This window comes from Atractosteus spatula, chromosome 21 (genome assembly GCF_055471065.1).
Source record: "Atractosteus spatula isolate fAtrSpa1 chromosome 21, fAtrSpa1.hap1, whole genome shotgun sequence".
NCBI lineage: Eukaryota > Metazoa > Chordata > Actinopteri > Semionotiformes > Lepisosteidae > Atractosteus > Atractosteus spatula.
The window spans coordinates 5,890,288-5,913,230 of NC_142726.1; the positions used below are offsets into that span (position 1 = coordinate 5,890,288).

The 22,943-nt window shown below is 43.1% G+C and overlaps 2 protein-coding genes across 2 annotated transcripts in view; one reads left to right on the forward strand and one right to left on the reverse strand.

The window, feature by feature from the left end:
- Positions 1-19,696, reverse strand: LOC148817062 (diacylglycerol O-acyltransferase 1-like). Its single transcript, XM_088938635.1, has 19 exons — positions 19,675-19,696; positions 19,038-19,174; positions 16,141-16,318; positions 15,382-15,469; positions 14,687-14,727; positions 13,962-14,047; positions 12,507-12,559; positions 11,361-11,469; positions 10,907-11,011; positions 10,412-10,486; positions 9,500-9,603; positions 8,510-8,548; positions 8,223-8,264; positions 5,896-5,940; positions 5,528-5,640; positions 5,121-5,186; positions 3,836-3,923; positions 2,437-2,499; positions 1-1,175 (listed from the first exon to the last, which is right to left on the reverse strand). Exons 3-19 carry the CDS (start codon positions 16,257-16,259, stop codon positions 1,005-1,007), a joined length of 1,407 nt encoding a protein of 468 aa, XP_088794761.1. The 5' UTR covers positions 16,260-16,318; positions 19,038-19,174; positions 19,675-19,696; the 3' UTR covers positions 1-1,004.
- Positions 18,326-22,943, forward strand: part of prmt7 (protein arginine methyltransferase 7) — a 12,436-nt gene continuing 7,818 nt past the window's right edge. Inside the window, exons 1-5 of the mRNA XM_088938634.1 lie at positions 18,326-18,573; positions 20,493-20,529; positions 20,948-21,097; positions 21,822-21,930; positions 22,554-22,666. Coding sequence (XP_088794760.1) covers positions 18,479-18,573; positions 20,493-20,529; positions 20,948-21,097; positions 21,822-21,930; positions 22,554-22,666 — 504 coding nt within the window. The 5' untranslated portion in view covers positions 18,326-18,478. The remainder of the gene's footprint in view (positions 18,574-20,492; positions 20,530-20,947; positions 21,098-21,821; positions 21,931-22,553; positions 22,667-22,943) is intronic.

A 22,943-nucleotide genomic window follows, 5' to 3' on the forward strand; every position in this document is an offset into this window, starting at 1 on the left:
TTCTGAGCTCTTTATTTCTTTGATGAATAGGTTAAGGACACAGCTGGTCCCACAGCAGCTGCCAATAGGGATTAAAGTTACCTTTAAAGTCACAAAGCAGTAGCTCCCCAAGGAACCCTGGGAGAAGGGTCTCTGTCCTACACCAGGGATAGGCAGCCTTGACTCCTCCAGTCCAGGCTGTAACAAGAGCCTCATTACTGACTTGGCCTTTACTTGCTAAATTGATCCATGAGCTGAAGTCTCTTTAATAAATCAAGGATGAGCTGGAATAAACACATGAGGCAGACTGGAATGGAAGCCCCAAGGATGCCTTTTGTCACAGAGGCACACTGGGACCTACTGCTGCTCACTCCATGACTGTAGGTAACCCAGAATAAGGTCAACTGCAGGATGCAGTGTTCTAATAGTCCAGTGCTGGCAACAGAGTCCCATTTCACATCTTCCCAATGTCTTAAGAAGCTTCCGCTGTATGTAGAATATACACAATCAACTACTTTTCACAGAGGTCATCATGACTGCAATTTATCCCAGAAATATGCTTAAATAAAACAACTTCTCATTTTTCTTGTGCTAATACCAGTGAGTGCCTTTTGCCTCGAGCTTCAGTTCACTGCAGTCCTTGCAGTGCAGGCCATATTTCAGACAGTGCTGCCCGTTTCTCCCATGTGTGAATAATGAGACTGCTGTGCTTTGCACCCCCGCTCTCCTGTAAAAAGTACAAGGGCTGATTTTCAATGACAGTTCAGATCTTAGGCAGCGAATGCCTATCGGTTACATCAATTTGACTATTAACAGATATGGCATTTTGAATCAGGATTAACATCAATGGCTTAAATGGGTGTCAAGCAAACGTTTAAAGGAGCATAAGAATGGCAAAACACTGAATCCAGAAGCCCTAGTTACAGATGAGAAGAGCACACATGGCAGACACTAGACGAGACAGGGCATTGCTTTCTTCAGGGGAGAAGCCTTTAATCGCCCGGGTTTCCCGCAGAGCTGGTGGTCTAGAGTGGTGGTAAAATAAGCATCCAGGAGGAGTGTTCCTTGTTCAGGATGTAGTAGTCGTGGAAGTAGGTCATGACCGCGATGGGAGGGCCCAGGAGCATGCAGAGCCACACCATGCCGTTGCCATAGTTCCCCGTGAAATAGTGCCCCAGGAAGTACGCCACTTTGATCTGGGGAGACAAGACTCTGGAGTGAGGCACTGCGGTTTGACCTTCACGAAATGAAAGGATTTGTGAAGCAGACATACTACAAAGGAAAACATGCACAGTAAGCTGTCTGATTGCATAAACAGCCTTACATACAGCGTCAGACATACAGTAATTAGGAAAACAGAGGACAAGATGGGTATTTCATACATGTTAATGTTTTAGTTAAGAAAGGATACTCCTTTCATCAGATCATAGCACGGTTTTTCACACAGTGCTAAAATGCAAGATCCCAAAGAGAGCTTGTGAAGCAAGTACTTCTGACAATGGAAACGGTTCAAAAGTGAGTCTCTGTGTAATTTCTTTGCGTTAGAGTACAGGGGCTAATGTTTCTGCAAGAACCTCAAGACGCACGTGAACACACAGTGGTCACAGGGGGGTGTCGCTGCTCAGAAACCTTTCCTGAGATGAGGCAACAGGACAATAAGACAGGAATGGACAACAGACATGAAAACGGACAATCAAATCCAATCAAGTGCTCTTTATAGGCATGTCTGTTGAGCTGTTTGGCAGTAGTCAAAGGCAGTTTGAGGGTGGACTGGTGAGCAGTACACCAGTCCAACAGATACACTTGAGGATGGGGGCGGACTGACAGATGTGGGGCTCTATGTAACCCCTCTGCCCACATAAACAGACAGCTTCTGGTGCACCATACCATCCCTTCAGGGATATTCATTAAAATAAGCTCATCGAATGTTTATGAGCTGTCTTTGAATATTTTCTGCATTAAGAAATCAGTTTCAAGCTTGTACACATTTGCCTAGTTTGAATTTTATACCCAATTTGTCCACTGTTGCCATAAGTATATTTCTAATACCATAGATGGTGGTAGCTAATGATTCCTGAAAAAGGTTTCCAATAATCCCTCAGTTTACAAATGTTTTAGTTCAGCATGTGCCCATCAAGATGACTGAAACCATAGATTAACTTCTGTGCTGTATTCAGTACCAAAAAGAAAACCTCTCATTTGTAACCTTTCTTTCTATAACACTGAGAAAGATTTAAGCCTCTGAATTTCCCTTGTTAAAATGATTTTGCCTGTACCGGAAACACCCTGGCTCATTGGACAAATTCAGAGCTGTCACTTGTCAATGACAGTCACAGGGACAAGCAGGACAATTTGCACATGTGCTAGGATATAAGGCTCTTACTACATTCTGGCAGAAGTCTGTAAATTCCAGTACAAAGAGTAACACCTGATTTATCACGCAAATTCAGATCTTACCTCTAGAATCATTATGATGAAGATCCAGAGGCGAAACATCTGCAGAGGTACAGCAATGAGGAACTGTGAAGTACAGTATCAGACAGAGAGGGAGGATTGAGGTCTGGATTGAGGTCAATTGAACTGAATGACAATAAGGAACAGCTCAGTCAGATGAAAGGCACATCTCTGATCCAAAAAATGCAGATAATGGAAATTCACGAATGCAAGAGTGGCTTTAATGCCCTTATATGAAATACACTCTTTTTAATCAGAAATACCATGTTATCCATATCAGAAGCTGTTACACCATGTACTTTGTAGTTCTTCCTCTCTACATCCATGGTACTGTAAGTCATAAAGTAAAGGTCAACACGTGATTCATGTTGAGATGAGCAAGTATCTTGAAGCTATAAAAAACACTTTAAACTCTTCCCTGAGACCTAAAAATCTCTGCCCAGTACAGAACAGTTACCCACTTACTGCTGAAACAACAGCCATTAGAAACAGATCAGTGCCAATATTCAGCTTCAACAGTCTTGATGTTGTCGCTTTGTTAAGTTGTGTTTGTTAAGCTGATTTTTTTTTAATTTGATTCTTGTGAGGTATGGTTTTTCTTTTTTTTTTTGCAGACCAAGAACAGTGATTCCCCAAGTCTTTTGTTACCTTGGCATGATGTACCTGAAACTGATTTCATGAGAGGCCACAACAGATGTGAAAAAGACTGAACCAACCATTTGCCTCAGAATAAAGAGAGCAATCTCTTGGGTGCAGGTAGCTTTGTGGTTCCACATCTACAGTTCCGGGTTAGATTTCTTATATAATGTAACATGATAAGATTCCTTTATGAAACTGATATGTTCAAATAACACAATGCTCCTGTCCTTAGTTATCATGAATTATAACTATTATACAGTATAACTACCTTATTCTTCACACAATCTTTAGCACTGAATGACTTGTATAAAAATGCACAGGTACACAGTTTTGTATCCCTTTGGTGCACCTGATCCAGCTGCAGACTTACCAGCTCTGCCATAACTCATTCTAATAGAACAACACACTTCATCAAAGGAACTATCACCTGCTCACAAATCAATAGAAAACAATGCGATCATCATTTTAAAAAAATGCTATTTAGTGTGCCGTGACACATTAGTATCTAAACAATTCCTAGGGATTTTGACATGTCCAAGCCTCTGCACACCGAAGATTCCTAGCATGAATGACCTCCTGCATCCACAGACTGTTCTTTCCCCGTGCACGGTGGACAGCACGATGTCGCAAAAGCGAGAAGGCAGAAAAAAAGCAATCAGGTGAAATGCAGTGTCAGAACTGTAATGGTCTTTCCATTACATCATTTGTTTTGGGGAGGTGGAGAGAGTTGTGGATGAATGTCCGGTCCCCCAGGGCGTGGTACCTCACACATGGCCGCAGACATCACAAAGACGGCCAGCTCTGCATGCTGAGGGGCCAGTCTCCTCCGGAGCAGGGGTCTGTACAGATGCCTGGCGGACAGAGGACAGCATGTCATCACCCAGCACATGTGACCACACACTTCCAGGTTTGCTGCTATAGCTCATCTCTACCTTTAATTTGATATCTGACCATATGTCACAATATAGTGACAATATAGTGGCATAGTCCTATACTGCCACTCCTTGCTTTTGTATTATGGGAGCTCGCAAGATGCAACCATGTGACATTTTTTACTGTTTTATAACATTTTGTAAAATGTCCTCTAACTTGTAGTTATCTATAAATACTCTTTACTTCTTACAGATAATTTCTTCATTTCCCTTTCTGTATTACATTTCTGCCTGCATTTGACTGTTCGGTTCTGTAATGCAACTCGCAGAGAGGGTGCACACCAAGTAAAGAAGCTTTGTGAAATAGAAATGACTGGATTCATTATTGTGATGTTAGCTGTTCACAGATACTTTTCACACAAAGCATGGTGTTGTTACGATACTGTATGTGATTCTGTCTGTTAAAAGGTGGGGAAATAAGATCAACCAAAAACTCTGAAGGCAGAGGATGAGAAGCACATGGAGATCTCTCAGGTATCTGATAAGGTTTAAGGAGAGCAGGAAGGAGTGTAACAGAGCTTGTACTTTCTCACTGCTGGTCAGTGAGAGGATTAAACCAACACCAACTGGACTTTGTATCTCTGATAAAAAGACAGAATGCTCTCCTGAAATCCAGGAAATTCTTTGAATGCCTAGGTCTATAACAGAATGCCTTATCTGGAAAGAGATGCCGTCTGTGCAGATGTTTTTAGAATAACAGAATTATTGGAAGGCATGATTTTACAAAAACAGCATCTACTACAGGAATAATATGAGTTAACAGGTCACCAGTGTTAACCTTAGCAGCCCTGACATACACCTGGTGAAGCACAACACCAAGCACAAAATATAACAGGCACACATGACCCTGCATCTGAAAGTCCTGCTTTGGCATCAGGCTGAGGTTTGTACCCAACTGGACAATTTCTGGACAACTGCTCCACTCCAGCACTGCTGGGGGGGGTGAATTTTAAAAGGGTGGGGCTCTGTATTATGCCTAGTTCTCAATAAAAAGGTCATCTTCAGATTGAGACAAATGAAATACAGATCACATCTGCATTCATCTGTAAGTGTAAGGATACTGACTTATGGGCTGTAAAGTTGCAGATGTGAGATCAGGAGCATGTCTGCACATACCTTGAACACCACTTGTGGAAAGGAATATTCCCTTTACTCCAGAAGGTCTTCAGGTTATCAGCATTCCTGGGGTGGACAGACAGCACCGTTACTCACTGAGCAGGGCACATAGGAAGGTGGATGGAAAAGTTCACACATGGCAGGCATTTCTGCTTCTTTTGGATTTTCTGTAGCCTGTTTTTGGCCACTAATCCAATTAAAAGAAATCGTTAGTGCTTCAAAACCATGGTGAGCAATGCTCAGCATGACAGGTTGTTAGAAACTATAATTGATCAAAAAGAACAAACATGAAATTAAAAGATGAGCTCAAAGAGGGACCAGATTAATCTTGTCGTTTAACTAAACCACGTCATATCTTTAAAGGACTGTTACCACACCCTCCTCCTAGCTCGGCTGGGCTCACTCACCACCAGTCCCCGTAGAACTCGCGGTCTCCAAAGCACAGCAGCTCGGCAATGAAGTTGAGGCAGGAGTGAGAGAGCAGGTAGAACAAGATGAGCCAGAGGAAGTGATTGGGTGCCTGTAAAAAAAGGCCACTGTCAGGACTGGTTAACTAAACCAAATAGTGTTCATTCAGAAACAATGGGCTGCCAGGTGTAAATGAATTGGGAGGAGCGATCACCTGTCAGATAAAGCAATAATTTCTCTGTACTCTCTTTGTTTTTTGAATAGCACAACAGCCAACAGGAAATGTTGACAGAATCTTTATGAAAGGAAAATATTCTTCAAAAGAGAATAAAGAAGAGTAACTACAGAGGCAGTACTGAGAACTCACCACCAACTCCATCAGATGCTCAATCTTTGCAGTGGTATCCATATTCTGAAACAGGTCAGGAAAAGGAGACCACTGTAACTTCAGATACAAAATCAACTGGACACAGAGTAAAATTTCAAATCAGAACTTCTTGTTTTATGCTTGAATGTCAACTCACGGATTAAATTGCCATGAACTTAAAAATGTGGCTGGATATAACCAAAGGCAATGGAGGCATCCTAGCCATCCTGCTGTATGGGACTCTAGAAGATACAGTCAGTAGATTTTATTGGGTATCTTCAAGACTATAGAAGTCTCCAACCCCCTTGTGTTTTACATTTTTGTTGTCATAGCTGCATGCCAGGAGCTAGACATCTCTGCAGGTGATACTATACATGAGTACAAACAATCATGGATTGATCAGGGAGGAGTGAAGCAGGAGGAATATTTTAGAAAAGCCTTCCAGATCTCTCGCAGATCTGAACAGCCGGAGATGAAAAACTTTGTCCAGATTTCCTTGCATAGCCTTAAATCACTCTAGACTGAGCTCCAGAACCATGAACAGGAGGCTCAGGAACAACACAAACAAGGATACTTGGTCATAAGTCTGCATCACATCATATCTGTTTTCTGCTGGTCCATCACTGGATGAAAGCCTCTTCGCCTACAGATTCCGCCAGCAATTGCGTCCACACCTTCCAGGATGGTTTGACACCACACAGGAGTTCTTGGTTGTTTTCCATTACTTGAGATCCAGTCCAATATTTTTCATGGCTCAACAAAGAGCAGTTCTGCACAGTTATGTGTAACAGTATTGTTTTTTTTATTTATTTAGTGTGATTGGCAGACCTTTCTGCCTGTGGTTGTGTTACCTACATTTCTCTTTGATGAACACAGACTAAGACACCATTTAACTATTCCTATGAAGGAGACAAAATCTCACAGGGATTCAAAGGATGAGAATGACTCTCAGATTGCCATAAAAGATCAGTGTTTCTCACATCCTTATTGTCTTTGTAGTTTGTAGAAAGTTAACCTTCAGCTCATGACTGTAGCCTTTCCAGCATCTCAGAGCTGAGAAGAACAGGGCAGGTGGAAAGAGATTTTATTTGGAATGCTCTGGGTTGGTGGAAAAATTACAAAAACAATTTCTATCACTGTTGCCAAATGTTTTGGGTTTTTTTTAATTCCTGTTTCTTCTCCTGACCTTCAACTTGTTCTTTTGCATGTTATACACACTTTGTGTCTGTGGTACATATTTCGTGGTCACTGACTTAAACTAGTCTTTTATTTGTCAATTAAATAAATAGTTTTGCTATCTTGATTGGTGGCTTCAACAAAACTAATCTTCATTTTTGATGAGTTGACTTTAACCTTCAAAATGTAACAAGTTTTTATCTAGGGGACAAATTCATGTAGTTAGAAAATAAATTGGATTTACCCCTTTAGTATGTCTGAACATTTGAAAACATGTTTCAGTAGGATTTTAAATAGGCCCTTTTCCCAATTTCAGTTATTGTTTGTGAAATAGTTCTCTAAATAGGAAAGGAAAAACAGCAAACAATGCTTTTAACAGGCAATGACTTCTTACAACTGATGTCAATGAGTCTGAACTGTTTTAAGGGGACATATTTCTAAATCCAGTTAAATGGCCGTACTATGCCACTGGTTTGTTACAACAATTTCAGTGTTTCTGAAAAATAAATGTCAAAAAGGCACAACCGTACCCATGTTGCAGTGTTTTATTTCCCAGCTAAAATAAAACTGTTGTACACAGAGAGGACACTGTTCTCTGCAGACTGATGGCACCTTGGTGAGGCCAGGTAGCACTCAACTCCAGGGGCTAACCAGCCAACAGACCCTGAACACCCACTCCTAGGTTTTCCAGTTGTATCATATGACATTGCTGAATTAATTTAAAAAGGACTTTTGGATCAGTACGGGGGCACTGTTCATCTCATACTCCCACCACCAGAGGGGATTCTACGAAAACTGTCCTGGGTGTTTGAAAGGCAGTGTTGGCCAGCCTACACACTGATCTGAAGGGCAGAAACTCCTCACTGCAGACACAGTGTCACTCCTCCCTCATCCTTTTCCCTTTCCAGTTAGCTTGCACGGACTTCTGTATTATGGAATGGAAAAAAACTCCAAGCCTGTCCGTCTGGCCTGCTGTTTCTTTTCCATGGATCTGCACCTGTGTTTACATCCCCGCAGTGTGTGTGTTGTCTGGAAGCTGGGAGCTGACAAGGCCATCTCCTGGGGAATAGTGATAAGAGCAGCTGCACGTGAGGAAGAAACAGGGGCTGGGAAAGCCCAGCAGGCTGCAGCAGACACCTGCGGTGACTTACTGTGAAGGTGCACTCTGACCTCTGGATGATCGGCCCGATCCACTACGAGACAAGAAAAACACATGAATCTACAGCAAACTCCTGGGAAAGAAACTGAAGGACCCCCTCTGCTGGATACAACCTAAAATACAGGGGCTACCTCAAGGGCCTTAAGTAACATGTAATTTAATAATTAAATATGCACACCCTTCTCCTTTATTATTAGTCTGTTGAACCCCAATGTTAAACACTCTTGAAGTTGAGGAACAACCCATCCATGGCCCTGGAGGAAAGATCAGGGCCCTTACCTGCTGAGCTATCCCTACCATCAGCTGGATCAGGATGAGCTGGAAAAGAAAGAGCAGAGGCGATAAAACCCAGACTCTTGTTTTTTTTTTCCATTTTCCATTGATTGTTGGCAGAACTGATCCGAGTTATTTGCGTGTGGGTAGACGTGACTCTGAATGCTCTTTTCTTCATTCATCCTGACAGGTATGTATTGAGGAAACTGCATTTATTCACTTGTGAAAAGCCATCTGAAAGCTACCCTGTCAAGAACAGGACCCGCATAGGAAAGCACTGGAAACATCAGGACGGTACTTTCTGAAAAAATAAAAAATAAGTCCTGGGCACACACTGGGAGCTGCCAGAGCTACACTCCGAACCTGTGGGCCTTGACCAGGTACTGTATGCACAGCCCCCAGGGACATCTCAAGCAACTCCGCCACGGCACCGCCCATAACTGAGCGAGCAGCTCTGGTGATTGAGCCACATGGGAGTCCTTACTTTTAAAAGGCAGATGCTACTTCCGAACATTTCTTTCCCAGAAAACAAAAAAAGAAAACCAAACAGCAACGCAGCACAGAGAAACAATAGCTGGTTTTTTCTGGCTTCCCCCACCCTCAGCCCTGCTCTCCGCAGGGCTATGCTTTCGCAGCGGCACACAGGGCAGAATGTACTTTTGTGTTATAGCCCAGCTCTACAGCCTACTGTTTGGAGCCACGTTCCAAGTTCTGTTGACCGGGAGGGGGAAAGTGGGTCAGACGGTACTGTACCAGGAAACTTTGATCTCATTTTATAACAGAGAAAATGCAGTCAGCCCTTTTGCCATTTTTTCTTTGTGTGCAAATCCTGGCAAAAACAAAACTAACAAGCCCCTGATTTCTCAACTTCAGATGCAATTGTTCCTTCAGCTGTTTTTTTCATGGTATAAAAGAATAAACCGTCATGTTCTTTAAACATACATAAAGTCAATATTTCCTTTTTGTGTCCAGAGATGGGCCAGGGCCAAACCTCACCATTTCCAAGAGCCTCTGAAAGAGGAAGTTCTTGCGGATGGCTTGAGTCCGAGGGAAGTTCAGCTGGTAGCACAGAGTGGGAGCCATGAGGAAATAATACAGATCTGAAAGAGTCAGAGTCAGAGTCAGCAGAGCTGCGGTTTGGTAGATGAAGGAGTCACTTAGTTGAATAATACAGGCTTCTCCTTAAAGCGCTGAATACTGATCTGTGGGTGCATTCTCCCTTATGTGAAATCAAGGGAAATTTCTTTAGTTCAGGATATGATGGGTACCTGCTCAAAATAAGAAATACTCTATCTCATCTCTTTGTAATTGAGAGTTCTACAGTGCCTATCACTGAAGCACTCTGAGAAGCATCACTACTGAGAGTCAACTGTATGGCTTCAGTCTACACATGCTGAAAGACACTTCTTCCACACTAGCCTTCACTGTTCATTTGGACACTAAAGCAGAGGTCTCGCACAGGCAGCACTGAAAGTGAGGCCTTTGACTGCATCGGATTCAAATATAACCTGTAACGGCTGAAGGCCTTTTACTGCTACTGTATGTCAACTGCATGATGTCGCACAGGGCTGATATTGTATGAAATGGTCGAGTGTCACTTTGTGCTGGGTTTTGGCTTCCTCTGTCTTTTGTTTTCTTTCTATTCCTCACTCACAAGTACAGGCCAAACCCCAGAGACCTCAAACCTCAACCGTGTAAATTCACGGGCACAACAGCGTGAAGACTCCTGCCCCTGCACTAATCACATTTCCAGTTCTGAGTCCACAACCAACACGGCCGCCCTGAGAGCTTGGGAAAAGAGGACCACCTGTGACACCTCCTATCGTTGGAATAATTAAGTACTAAGGCGGCAGCACCTAAATGAAAAAAACACCATCAGGATGGCCAGGTCTAGCTCAGTTCTTGTACCTTTCAGCGTCAGGCAGTCTCGATACTCCCTCCTTTCTGGACAGACCTCCTGTTCCTCCTTCATCTCTGCCGACCCTTAAAAACAGTGATCAACCACATAGCACTGATCCCAGCATGCTCGGCATGATTCGGATTTGCACCTAAAGTTACCAGAAGCCACGATTTTATTATCTGTATTTTGTCTGCTAATCAAGGAGAGGATCTGAGCATAAATTACTTGTGACATCATTCCTTTTCACGAAAAAAAAAATCCCAATAAAATTATGTTTGCATTTGTTGAGGGCCTAAAAATAAAACTGAAAGTGCTGCTATGTCATATTTGCATGGATTTCTTTCCCTCTCCTAGATGCATCGCGTTCTTTATTTCTTTCTGCTCATGGTGTAACAATCAATATCCATTCTTGCAGCATTTTCCTCCAAGTTTCAATGGATTGAAAGGTCAGTTTCCTGTTGCTTTTTTGCATTGACCTTAGCCAGAGAAAGATCAAATCAGACCTGAGTTTTCCACTTGCCCTTGGCGGTACCAGTTGTTCACATCATGGTAAGAATAGATCTTGAGGGTGAGGATAGTGTAGAAGCACAGAGAGAGCAGTGACCCCACTTGGAAAAAGAGAGAGAGAGATGTATTTAGTCCTCACCATGAAAGTAACATTTCTGTGGGTATCAACATATTCAGTTTTTTTTTCTCTAGTGCAACAGCACTCTTTAGAATTGTTCAGCTGGTGGACTTGCAGGTGAGACATTGATGTATATTCATAAACAAATTAACCTTTATACTGTTTACACACAGAAAAGTCTCGTAAAAATTATTTAGAGTAGGTTGTGGGACATAGAAGTGTAGCCTATTCAGTACAAGAAAAGCTGCTTTGCAAGCTTTGCTGCCAATAGTGCTGGCTGCTAAACCCAGTTCACATGCAGGAGGAGGAGAAAGGAGGTCGCTCTTCCTCACCAACAGAAATGGAGGTGGACTTGTGCAGGATGACCGCTGTGGGAAACACCATCAACACAAGCAGGTTTCCTGCCTCCAGGACCCATCCAGCCCTCTGAGACAGGAAGCCCTGTGAGGAAACAACACATACCCGCCTGAAACAGAGCTCATGCAGCCAGCTGGCCGCCTCAAGAGACTCTGCTGTGAAAGCTGTGCAAAGATACTGCTGTGCCCACAGAGAGGATCTTCCCCTGCTCATGGCTGCCCCAGAGTGGCCGCATTCGTGTCTGTGATGGCTTGCACTCATTGCTTCATGGTCACCAGTGCGACGCTAGTGCCCTCTAGTGTGAGCTGTGAGCGTCCCTCTAATGTGTTGCCTATGGGTCTGTTTGTGTACAGTTTTCACTATAAGGTGAGATGAGACCAATCAAGTTAATAAGCACTCTTCTTAAAACACATTGCTAAGGGACAGTTCTGGAGTCCTTCTGACACTGTTAGCACCACGCAGCTTGGAGAATGAAGAGAAGGAGAGGATGACAGCACACATCCCACATCTCTCAAGGTACAGTATGTAGCACTGAGCCAGCTATACATCAAAGTTACATTAAACAAAAATAAATGCAGGCACATTAAGAAGTACTTCAGATTTCTTATTTCTACATAACTTGGAGCAAAGAATCAGGCCATCAATGCCTGGTATGAGTCCATCAGTGAGCCCTAAGTGTCTTTCGGACATCTGCAGACCACTGTCCACATTGAGATAGACATCTCTTCTGCTAATGACTTTGATAAGATGAGCCAAGCAATGACTTTCCCACAAGAACATTCATGGAGTCATAAAATCATGTCACTCATGGTAGTGCTTTAGTGTCTCCCAGTGGATGATGTAAAACTCCAGTTTAAGGCCCCCATAGCGTGCAATCTTCAAACAATAACAATACCTGGCATTACTTCTGCTCTACAGTGGGATGAAGAGCCTGTTATTTTATTAATATCTAAGAAGTTAAAATGGGGAGATGCCATTCAGCTCATCGTGTTCATTTATCGGATAGGTGTGAGTCAAGCCCAGTCTCTCATCTCCAGACATTACAAGGACTGCAGACTTGTTTTTGTCTTTCATTTCCCTGCCCTCTGCTCAGTATAAACAGGTTAGGATCTGAGACTTACCTGCTCCTGCCACTTCTCAATCAACAGGGCTGTGGCCACAAACACATTGGAAACTGTTAAAAGACCAGAAAGTTTTTTTTTTTTGAGTTGGTGAGCTTTAACTACTGCCAGCTTACTACTGCAAAAGGTTCAAATCTCTTCATTCAGCTTGTCTAGTCATCTCTTTGCAGTTTAGGTATTGCGATTTCTTAAATAAAGTATGTCTATCTTGTTTGAGGAGAATTCCATTGGAACTGCAGATTATGTGGTCAACCTGACTCTGGAAGAGATGAATTAATGGTTTTCATTAAGGAGGCTCTATATCCAGCAGGACATGAAAGACCAAACTGGGTGTCCAGTGTTCTGATATCTAACCTGCATGTATATAAAGTATACAAATATTTTTAAAAATTGTATTTAATATTTTAAAATAATAGCTCTGTAGTAAAAACATCTGATGCATTAGAATCACAAGTTTTCCCTGCCATCTGGGAAATCAATCACAGTACTTCAACCTGAAGAATGAGTTAAGCTGATTGGTGTTTCTCGGCCATTAGCCATTAAGATTTAAAGATACCTATAAAAATAATAAGAGCCTGGAAAACCAGGGTAGGTGACCAAACTTAGAGATCAGGTTTACTAGTCACCCTTTACTGTTAGCATAGGTCTAACAATCAAGAACATTGTGCTCTGCTATCATGCCAGCTGGTCACCTTGTCAGAAGAATCAGTACAGAGCAGAGCAAGCAGATAGAAGAAAAAACACACTGCAGTACACATAGGAAGGATCCAATGGTCATTTGTTGAAACTCTGGAGCTGGAACAGTGTACTGCACCGTAGACTAAACTACTGATTGTGATAGCTCTATAATTCCAAGCACCTTTCTGACTTATACTGTATAAGACACCATAGCATACAAAACCTGAAACAAATCACACTGCTATGTAAGTGGGAGTCTCATTTGTTTCCTTGCATTAGGTCATGCCAATTAAAGGAACTGATATTATAATTGCAGGACACACATATGCACACATATACCAGTACAGTATGTAATTGGACTGTGGGAGGAAACCCACACGAACACAGGGAGAACATGTGAACTCCATACGAGGAAATGTGGGGCAGCAGTGTTAACCACTGCAGCCATATTACCTTTAAGGACTGTTTCAGTTCTACTTTCAGCTCATGAAGCTCAAAGGCATTCCAAAGAACCATGGATTGCCAGAAAGTTAGTTTCTCTCCTTGGCAACATTTGTTCTTCAGAAGCACAGACTAGTGACTAGTGTCTTTTAAGGGTTTCTTTAAAAGATTTTAAAGGGCATATATCTCTAACAGATAGGCATGTCAGCAAAACATGTTAGCAGGTCCTAATTCCTCTTCTGTGGGTACAAGAGTCATTTTCCAGAAAGGGGGGTCTCAGAACAACTGGCAATTTCAAATCTAAGGAAAGCAAGCCTGTCTCTCAGCCTGGCTTACCGAGGATCAGGTAGACGGAAGGCCAGTTATAACCGTCCTCCACCAGAAGTCTGAGAACCTTCCTCAGGTCCACCAGGAAGCCATGCCTGTGTGGGAAATGACAGTAATGTTATTAGGACTACTATGTCCCTGTATTTCATGGTAAGGAAGTTCTTGTTTTGAAATGTTGCAGCTTCAATAGGAGAGAATGTGACTGCTTTCAAGTCCAACAAAATAAAGCTGAAAGGTGGAGTCTTTCTGTTTTTCCAAATTGTACAATTTAAGCCTTTGTGCACTATTGGGCAGTGCGGTGGCTCTGTGCCTAAGGATCTGCGCCTGTGGCTGGAAGGTTGCTGGTTTGTATCTTGCGGCCAGCAGAGGAATCCTACTCTGTTGGGCCCCTGAGCAAGGCCCTTAACCTCAACTGCTCCAGGGGTGCCATATAAATGGCTGACCCTGCACTACTGCGCTACTCTCTTTGTCTGTGTGTCTCATAGAGAGCAAGCTGGGTTATGCAAAAAGACAAATTCCTCATACAAGAAATTGTATATGGCCAATAAAGTGATCTTATCTATCTTATCTTATTTTGAATTAGAACAATACGAATTAACAGTACAGGCATACAGACATCTGTTAAACCACATGGCCAAGTACAGTCCTGTGTAGTTCAATTGCTCCTCTGAACTGTACCTGTAATACTCACACAATGCAGAAGGTAGAACACATTGTAAAACCTGTGCACTTACTGAATGAAGTTCTCTAGGAACAGGTGGGCATGAGTGAGTACCTACAAAACACCACACAGACAGGGATTTGACTTTCAATAAAGGCACTTTACAAGAATCTACATGTACCATAGCTTGTCAGTCTGCAGTACTTCAAGCTCCACAACAAAAACAAGACCTCATGCAGACCAACACTAGTTAAACGCGAGTGTGTTTGGTGAGAGGGTCTGTAACAAACGAGCTAGTGATGGTGTTAAAGCTGGCTCTTTGGAATACTCCACAAAATAGCCAGAGTAAAATTTTGCATCTCTTCTATTCTCACAGGCAAGATGGGGCCTATGGCTTGTCCTCTTAAGTATCCTTGTGTCTGTCTAGAAGCTGCATTCAACAACTTCCTTCTAGGCAGAACACTGCTCTATAAGGTCTTATTAACAGCACATTGCTCAGCTGCATACAGTGCTCATCAACACAGCCAGCATTGCCACTGGAATGTTACAATTACAAAGCCACTGAAACAGCCATATTCTTCCAAGGTGCACCAGATAATTCTGATTCACCCGGCAGGAAAGGTCAAACTGTGGACTTTCTCAAGATGCTCAAAGAGAAACGGGTGGCCTTGGCCAGCATTCCCTTTCTGAGCACATGTCCCGGCTGACGTCTGAGCCAGACCGATGGTAGACAGGGCACCTGGTAGGAACAGGACGCTTCAGACCTACCAGCATGATGACACACCAGTTGAATATCCCTCGATAGTCAGTGAACCTACTGGCTGAGCTCAGCAGGGAGTCCTGCACCTTGTGACAGCTGCAAAAAAAGCCTTTAGTCAAGACATGATCTAGGAGACAACAGGAAAGGGTCACTCCTGAGACAGCAGCATGTGAGGGATAAAGAAAGAGTTATGATTGAGTGACCATTATTATTTAATGAGCTTGAGCTACAGATGCTGGGCATGTTGTAGAGCACTTTCTACTTCATACCAGGCTGTATATGATCAAACAAGCAACTGCTGTGGCCAAATAGAGCCCACCTCGTTTACGCTCCATCCTCCTGCTTTAACTGGCAGGGCTAAATGCAAGGTCAAGGACATGGGAGAAAAAGAATAACTGCGAACAATGCACAGACCAGATTAACCCTGTTAACAGCACAGTGGAGAACGACAAATAATGGCTCAATGCTGTTTCCCTCGTTCATGCCTGAGAGTTTGCTGTCAATGTCAAAACTGATCTACCTTACTAACAGATACTTAAGACAACCTGATTGTGCTCAGACAACAAAAACTCTGCGAATCAACCAAGCTGGGTTTGTGTACTAGCTTGAGCACAGACGTTTCAGACAAGTGAAATGTTTTAAGCATACTGAGCAATAAGGTATAGTACGGATATTGCTGTAAATGTACACTTGTACACTGCCCTTCTAAAATAAGATGGACACCCCCCACACTCCATATACACGTATCTGAGGACTGCGATCAGTACCAGAGAAGATCCAGCTTGAGGTCCAAAGAAGCCAACATCGTCTCCTCCGTCTCCTCCTGGCTCTTATCCTTGGGCTTGGAGGAGCGGGACAGGAACCAACCCCTGGATTTGCTGCTCATCTTCTACGCAGGCTGGCCTCCGCCGAGCTGGGCACAGCACCCAAGTCCCGCAGAGCGATCTGTGGGCACACAGGCTGCAAGATCAGGATCAGCCCTTGGGGCAGGGAGAGGCACGCAGCCCCATACGATTTCCTAATGAGGAGGACACTAAGAGGAACATTAAAAATTGTCTGGCTTTAGTTGGGAGAACTGATTCTCGACTAGGTTTAATGGATAAAGCATATAAATTCTTTACAGGTACTGTAGGTTACGCGAGAGCGACAGACTAAAGATGAGGGCGACTTGAATGGGCAGCCTGACAGCATCTCTATCCCTTGTACCAGTCAAATGAAACGCTGTCCCTGTACAGTAACGTCTGTCTACTTTGCAGGGGCCTGGGATCATGTTAGTTTACAAATGCAGTCAGTAACATGTTCCTTTTAAGTACTCCCTCATTTCACGAGTCATGTACCGTAAATCATTAACCAAAGAACAATCAGGGATGGATTTTGAAATTACGTACAGTAGCAACAAAAGATCGCCAACCTCCCAGCCTCTCCCTCCCAAATATAGGGAGATACAGTGTACTGTAACTCCGCATTTTCCGAAATCAAGTGGCAAAACACCCTCCTTCGCTATTAGATCAGCCATACCTGACAGCCGCCTGTCGGGATGTAACTATCGCTCCCGTGAAAAGTATCCGCCCCTGTTTATTTATGAAAAACGCCTGCTGGTTACTTCGCTAACGGAAATGAACGGACTGCAATCAGTCTCGCTCTCCCGCAACCGACACCGACACCGACACCGCGGTCCTGCTCGGATGGCCGGCGGACCCCTTTACAAAGGAGAAACTTACATTGCTGCTGTCATAACGGCAACACATTAAGATAATACTGCTACTAGTAACGAAAATAACATCAATAATACATGGATAGAAAAAGTGAAATACAGAAGTCGACCATAAGTACTGCTGTCGGAGAACTGTGGATTTACACAGCTAGATTTGAGTTTTTCTGGGGACAGTGATCCCCCAAACCCAGCTTCTTAAAACCCCTGCAATAATCTCACTACACTATAACCACACATCCCTCCAGACACCTGGCCTGACTGGACTTTAGACCAACTATCAACCACATAACTCTCTTGAAATACAAATTCGTTCGCCTCTTCTTTTAAGAAAAAGCTAAGAACAAGCGCGTCTACCGACAATACTATCCTACATTTTTAATATTATAATAATCCTAATATTGACTATTAGAGTGTGTTAGAAAAATAGAAAACATAGTGAGTGAAAGGCTTTTATGAGCTGTATTTTTGTTTTTGAATTTTTCAATATTATACTTTATTTTAATGTTACTTAAATTGAACTTTATGTAGAAAAATATTATTTTAAATTGAATCTATTCATGTTTTATGAAGAACATGATGCATCACTGGGAAATGCAACATAAATTTTGAAAAATAGCGCCCATTGGTTTCTGGAATGTCTTTATTGGCTTTTCAATCCTGAAACAAACCAAAAATAGATAATAAATAAGCAAAACAAGAAATGACAAAAATGACATCAAGAACAAAACAGGATAATAACACATGAAGTTGAGCACACCTCAGATGATACATTGCTTATGCCACTGAGGAAAACCCACAACATCCGACTTTTACATTGACACACTTAAAAGAAATTCAGACATTTCTCCACGTCTGCACTCCATCCTTGTAGGAGAGAAGCTCCGCATACCACTGATCAAGCATCTGTGGAGTGTATTGACCCAGTAACGAAGAATACAACACATTTTAATGCTGGGAATGTACGACGTAAACTCTACCTGGTCAGTTTGCACTCGTTTCTATTTGTTTTAATCCTGAAGGTAGCTATCAATCCTGAAAAGGTACAAATTTATTCCACTACTTTTTGTTAGATTTAGAACATATTATGTCCCTGTTACGCTTATGAAGAATATATGGTAACCTGTACGGTGCAAAACTTCGTTTTGGGTCTCATTTCCACTGGTTATTATTTTCAGCATTTTGAGATTTAAAAAAATATTCCACTTCGTAGTGGAAACACGACACTCGTGTCATGTGACGGGGGTGGGCGTTGCTACCGAGAAAGGAAAATGGCTGCGCCCTTGCCAGCAATGCTGTCTTAATGTTGTCGTAGGGGATGAGAGTGAAGCACCGTCTACCCATTAATCAAAGCAGTGTTAGATGAGCCTCTCCAAGCAGGCCGAATTAAAAACATGAAGACGTTTTGTGGCCGGGCCAATCCTACCACCGGAGCCCTGGACTGGGTTGAAGAAAGCGAAGAATATGATTATCATCAGGAGATCGCCCGGTAAAGTGCCGCACACGAACTCCCATCACCCGAATCTTGTATCTTTGCGACAAAGCTGGTTTTAAAGTATTAGGTCCTTTGCGTCTGAGATTAAATTAACAAACCGAACCCCGTCCATTATTAAGAAACCGCAGATAAGTACTCATTAGATCTGCAAAATAATCTAGCACTTATTTTGTTGAACGATGAAGACGTTTATGGTTCAAATGGGTATATCTGTTCTATCTCAGACGTTTTAGAGAGAACAAATACGCTGCAGAGAAAGCTACGGCCAGTTAATTAAGGTTTTGATTAGTGCTGTAGTTTGTTTCGTCTTGCTAGCGTCCATTTTGTCCGCTGTGTGACTGACCAAAGTGGGTTATTTGTGTAAAATCGCAGAGGTCCCCCCGAAAGATCAGACTGAAAAAAAAACCGTCTGTCGGCTAGTCACTGAACAAATACGACAGAGTTAGCGAAGCACGTACCTGTCGGCATTATCGGATGGCTGGGAGCTAAAGATGTCATCTCACTGCCCGCCTCGGTTGCGCTGAACAACCCGCATGAGAAAATCGCTGTCCAGTGTACTGATCCTTTTTTCATTTACCGATCAACTGATTACTCCCTGTGTCAACATAAAGGGTTAATTGATATTTGGATAAGGAAAGGGGGTTAGATTATTTTTTCAAACATTCTTAAATTTTAGCTCACAATTGCGGGAATGATGGATTATTTGGGTTATTTTGTGTTAGATGGACCAACCTTGCACCACATACTGTAAAACACACGCACACCTAAGGATCCGTTCATTAATTTATACGGTTAGAATTTAATTGACAGTAGGCGCCGGGATGAGCGGTTTTAGGCGGTCAGTTATCATGGACTGCTGTGAAATACCATGACGCTGCCAAACATCGAGTCGGATGCAGGAAACGGATTCAAGTGGGCATCTACGGTAGATGGCGGTGATGGTTGAAAACGCATAAAAAACAATTTGTCGAACGCTGTCAATAATCCAGGGCGCAGTACTGAAGCTAAATCTTTGAAACTGAACACCTGCGCAGCACATCTTGCTTTTTCAAACACGAAGCCGTTGTTTAAGCTGTTCTCTGCAGAGAGGGTTACCTGCTTCGCAGAGGTGTTTGCCTGAGTTCGATTTACACGTCTTTCACTGATTTACAACGCAGTAGCCTGACGTTTTTAATTAACTGTATATTAAAAAAAAATGTAAAAACATTAATCTTTTAGTACTCCCATGTGTCACAGACCTACAGAGTCAGTTTCCAACTGGAATTATGTCCTATTAAGATTTTTTTAATAACTTTGTAAGTATAGACAGTAGAGGCAAGGTTCAGGGTTAAATTGAAGCTAAACTACATGAGCAAACATTAAACACAGTCCCTATCAAGTGCTGCTCTAAAGAAGTAGAGAATGCTGACCAACTGTGACTATTATGATTATGATGATAAGCATAACTTTGACTTCCAATGTCTGTTTGCCCGACAGCTACCTTTTATCCTCCTGGTGCCCTATTGATCACTGGCCTTCTCTGTATTGATTACCGCTTTTTAAACAATCTGTCTAAAGGCATTATGACCAAGAGGGTTTGACTGACAAAACCAAGCTGGGGATGGCTTCTCTTGAGTTGGACATTAGAACCTTCTCAGCACCAAGTGTAAAGTACGCATTTGATAGTTTATTGTCATTTTGATTTATCCCAGCTCACGGGCTTGAATAAAGCTCTTGGCCTTCTCACCAAGTAGCGTGACAGAGGCACAATTACAGTCGTTTGTACATTTTTAAGTTTTAATAGTTGTTCGTATGGTTACATTCAGTCTAATATTTTGCATACATGGCCAAAACAGTTGACCCCAGTTCCGTGTGCTTGTTTCAGCCCCCCGTTGTGATTTGTGATGTATTTGTGGCTGTTCTGTCTGTTACAGGTCCTCCTATGCAGATATGCTTCATGACACAGATCGGGTAGGTGTGCCTCTCTGAACTCAGCCATATTCTTTAACTAAATGCAAACCTTTGATGTTCTTGTCTGACAAATATTGGACCTTAATATGAAATGTTTAAAAACTAATTAGACCCCTCAACTGGAGCAATCTTAGACAAGAGACAGTCTCCAGAATTTTATGGAAGTATGAATGCATCATCTTTTTTATAGCGTAAACTTCTGACATGGGAGAGGGGTTTAGATGGTACATACTCACAGTGCAGCAGAAGAGTTTTGGGCTCAGCAGGATAACAGACATCCAAGATCTTTGCCCCCAGAGTCCTGCACTAGTGAAGTGAAGCGAAGCTGAACGTTACTGTGCTCAGCGATATTGTCTGCAGCCCATCCACTCTGTGGCTCTGTTGTTCCTTTATCTGTCCCCTCTCTGCGATCTGGCAGAATGAGAAGTATTTCCTGGGCATTCGGGCTGCTGTGGCGCGCGTGCGGGCTCGGGGCCAGCGGGCAGTGGTGCTGGACATTGGCACGGGCACCGGACTTCTGTCCATGATGGCCATCAGCGCGGGGGCGGACTACTGCTACGCTGTGGAGGTGAGAGAGGAGATGGGAGCCCGAGGAACGTGAGAATTAAAGCCCAGAGATGGAATCGGATACATCCAACATACAGACATCTTGGTTATCAGTGTGTGCTGGCTTGAGCATGAAGGTTTTCAAACCGGAGTCTATGTACAGTATTTGATGCATACAGTTACCTTTATAGCTGTCGCATTCCGAGTACAGCGAATTATTTGAAAGTAGTGTTTCAGTGCGTTATGCACATTGTGTAGCTCTAACTGAAGGCTGAAACAGATAGAGGTTGATGGAAAAAATACATAGCATGAAACAGAACAGGCACAATACCAATACCAGCTGGTTCTGTGTATCAGGCATGGCTTGATGTTAACAATCATTGAAAAAAACAGAAGATGAACTGATGTCTTTGGAGAAGGGTTGTCACTCTTTCCCAGGAAAAAAAAAATCCTTCCTAATAATTTCCTGGACAACCGCTGAATCCTTTGGTTTTCATTCCAGTAAAGCACTCCTCCCCACTGATAGCTCCTGTGTGGTGAACATGTATAAGTGTAAGGAATTATTATTGTTGTTGTTGTTATTATGATGTGACTGTTGTCAGTCTTCACCTGCCACGCGTGGATGTCTGTGCTTTCTGCAGTCTGTGCTGAGTGTCGTGTCCTGTTGTTTAGCAAGGCGGCTCTGGCCTCAGGAACGGTGTCTCTCCGTCAGCTCCGCTCTGAAGTGCCCTTATCGTCTCCGACAGGTCTTCAAGCCCATGGCTGAGGCGGCACAGAAAATCGTGCAGAAGAATGGCTTCCGGGATAAGATCAAGATCATCAATAAACACTCCACCGAGGTCACAGTGGGGCCAGGTTAGCTCCCCCCAGTCCCTGTCCTGTTACAGCACTTCGTCTGAGAAGTACAGGGTGCTTTTAGCTCGTGTATTCAAAGACAGTGTCATGAAAGACCTTTGATGTCAATCAGGAAGACAGTTGTTGTCCATGCCAAGTTGCAGTTGTAAAAGGTGGCATGGGCAGTAGGCAGTTATATTCCCTCTGGTCTAGTGTGGTGATCTGGGACACTGTGCTATAGGAAAAACTATTCTTTGGATGGGACATTAATTTGAGGTCCTGACTATCGGTCATTAATGATCCCAGCGTGCTACTGTGAGGATAGGGCTATTAGTCCCTGTGTCCTGGCTGAATTGCCCCCGGGCTTGCACAACGTAGCCTGCCTAAAATTCCACCTTTCTTCAGCTGGTGAAGTCATTTCTCACTGCACCAGATCTGAAGTGCAGTGGGGCTGCTGCCCTGTAGTGGGTGGATGAAGTTTGTTCCCTTTTACATGTAAAGTGCTTTGAGATTCTTTGAGAATGAAATTAAAGCATCTTGCTGATAGAAGCACTATTTCAGGTCGCCATTGACTGATTCGTCCTCAGTGTCTCAGAGCTGTGTTTACAAGTGGTAATGCTAACATCCTCTTCTGTGTCTGTCAGAGGGTGACATGCAGACACGGGCCAACATCCTGGTGACGGAGCTCTTCGACACGGAGCTCATCGGAGAGGGGGCCCTGCCCAGCTACGAGCACGCTCACAAGCACCTTGTGCAGGTGAGGAGCGGTCCGCTCACTTCAACCACAATTGCGAGAACAGGGCACTTAGCTTGTATCTGGCATATATTCAGGCAACTTGTAGAAAAGTATATAGAAAAATATTACCTTGTTCCTCCTTTTTTGAAGAAGAGCTTTGTCATTATAGTAGAGTCTTGACAGATTTCTGACAGAGAGACAGATGAATGTTATTAGTGTACTATAATGGCATCAGTGTCACTGCCCTTACAGACGTTAACAGCGGGTACCATTGTGTGCAGCTAGCATGGTGTAATGA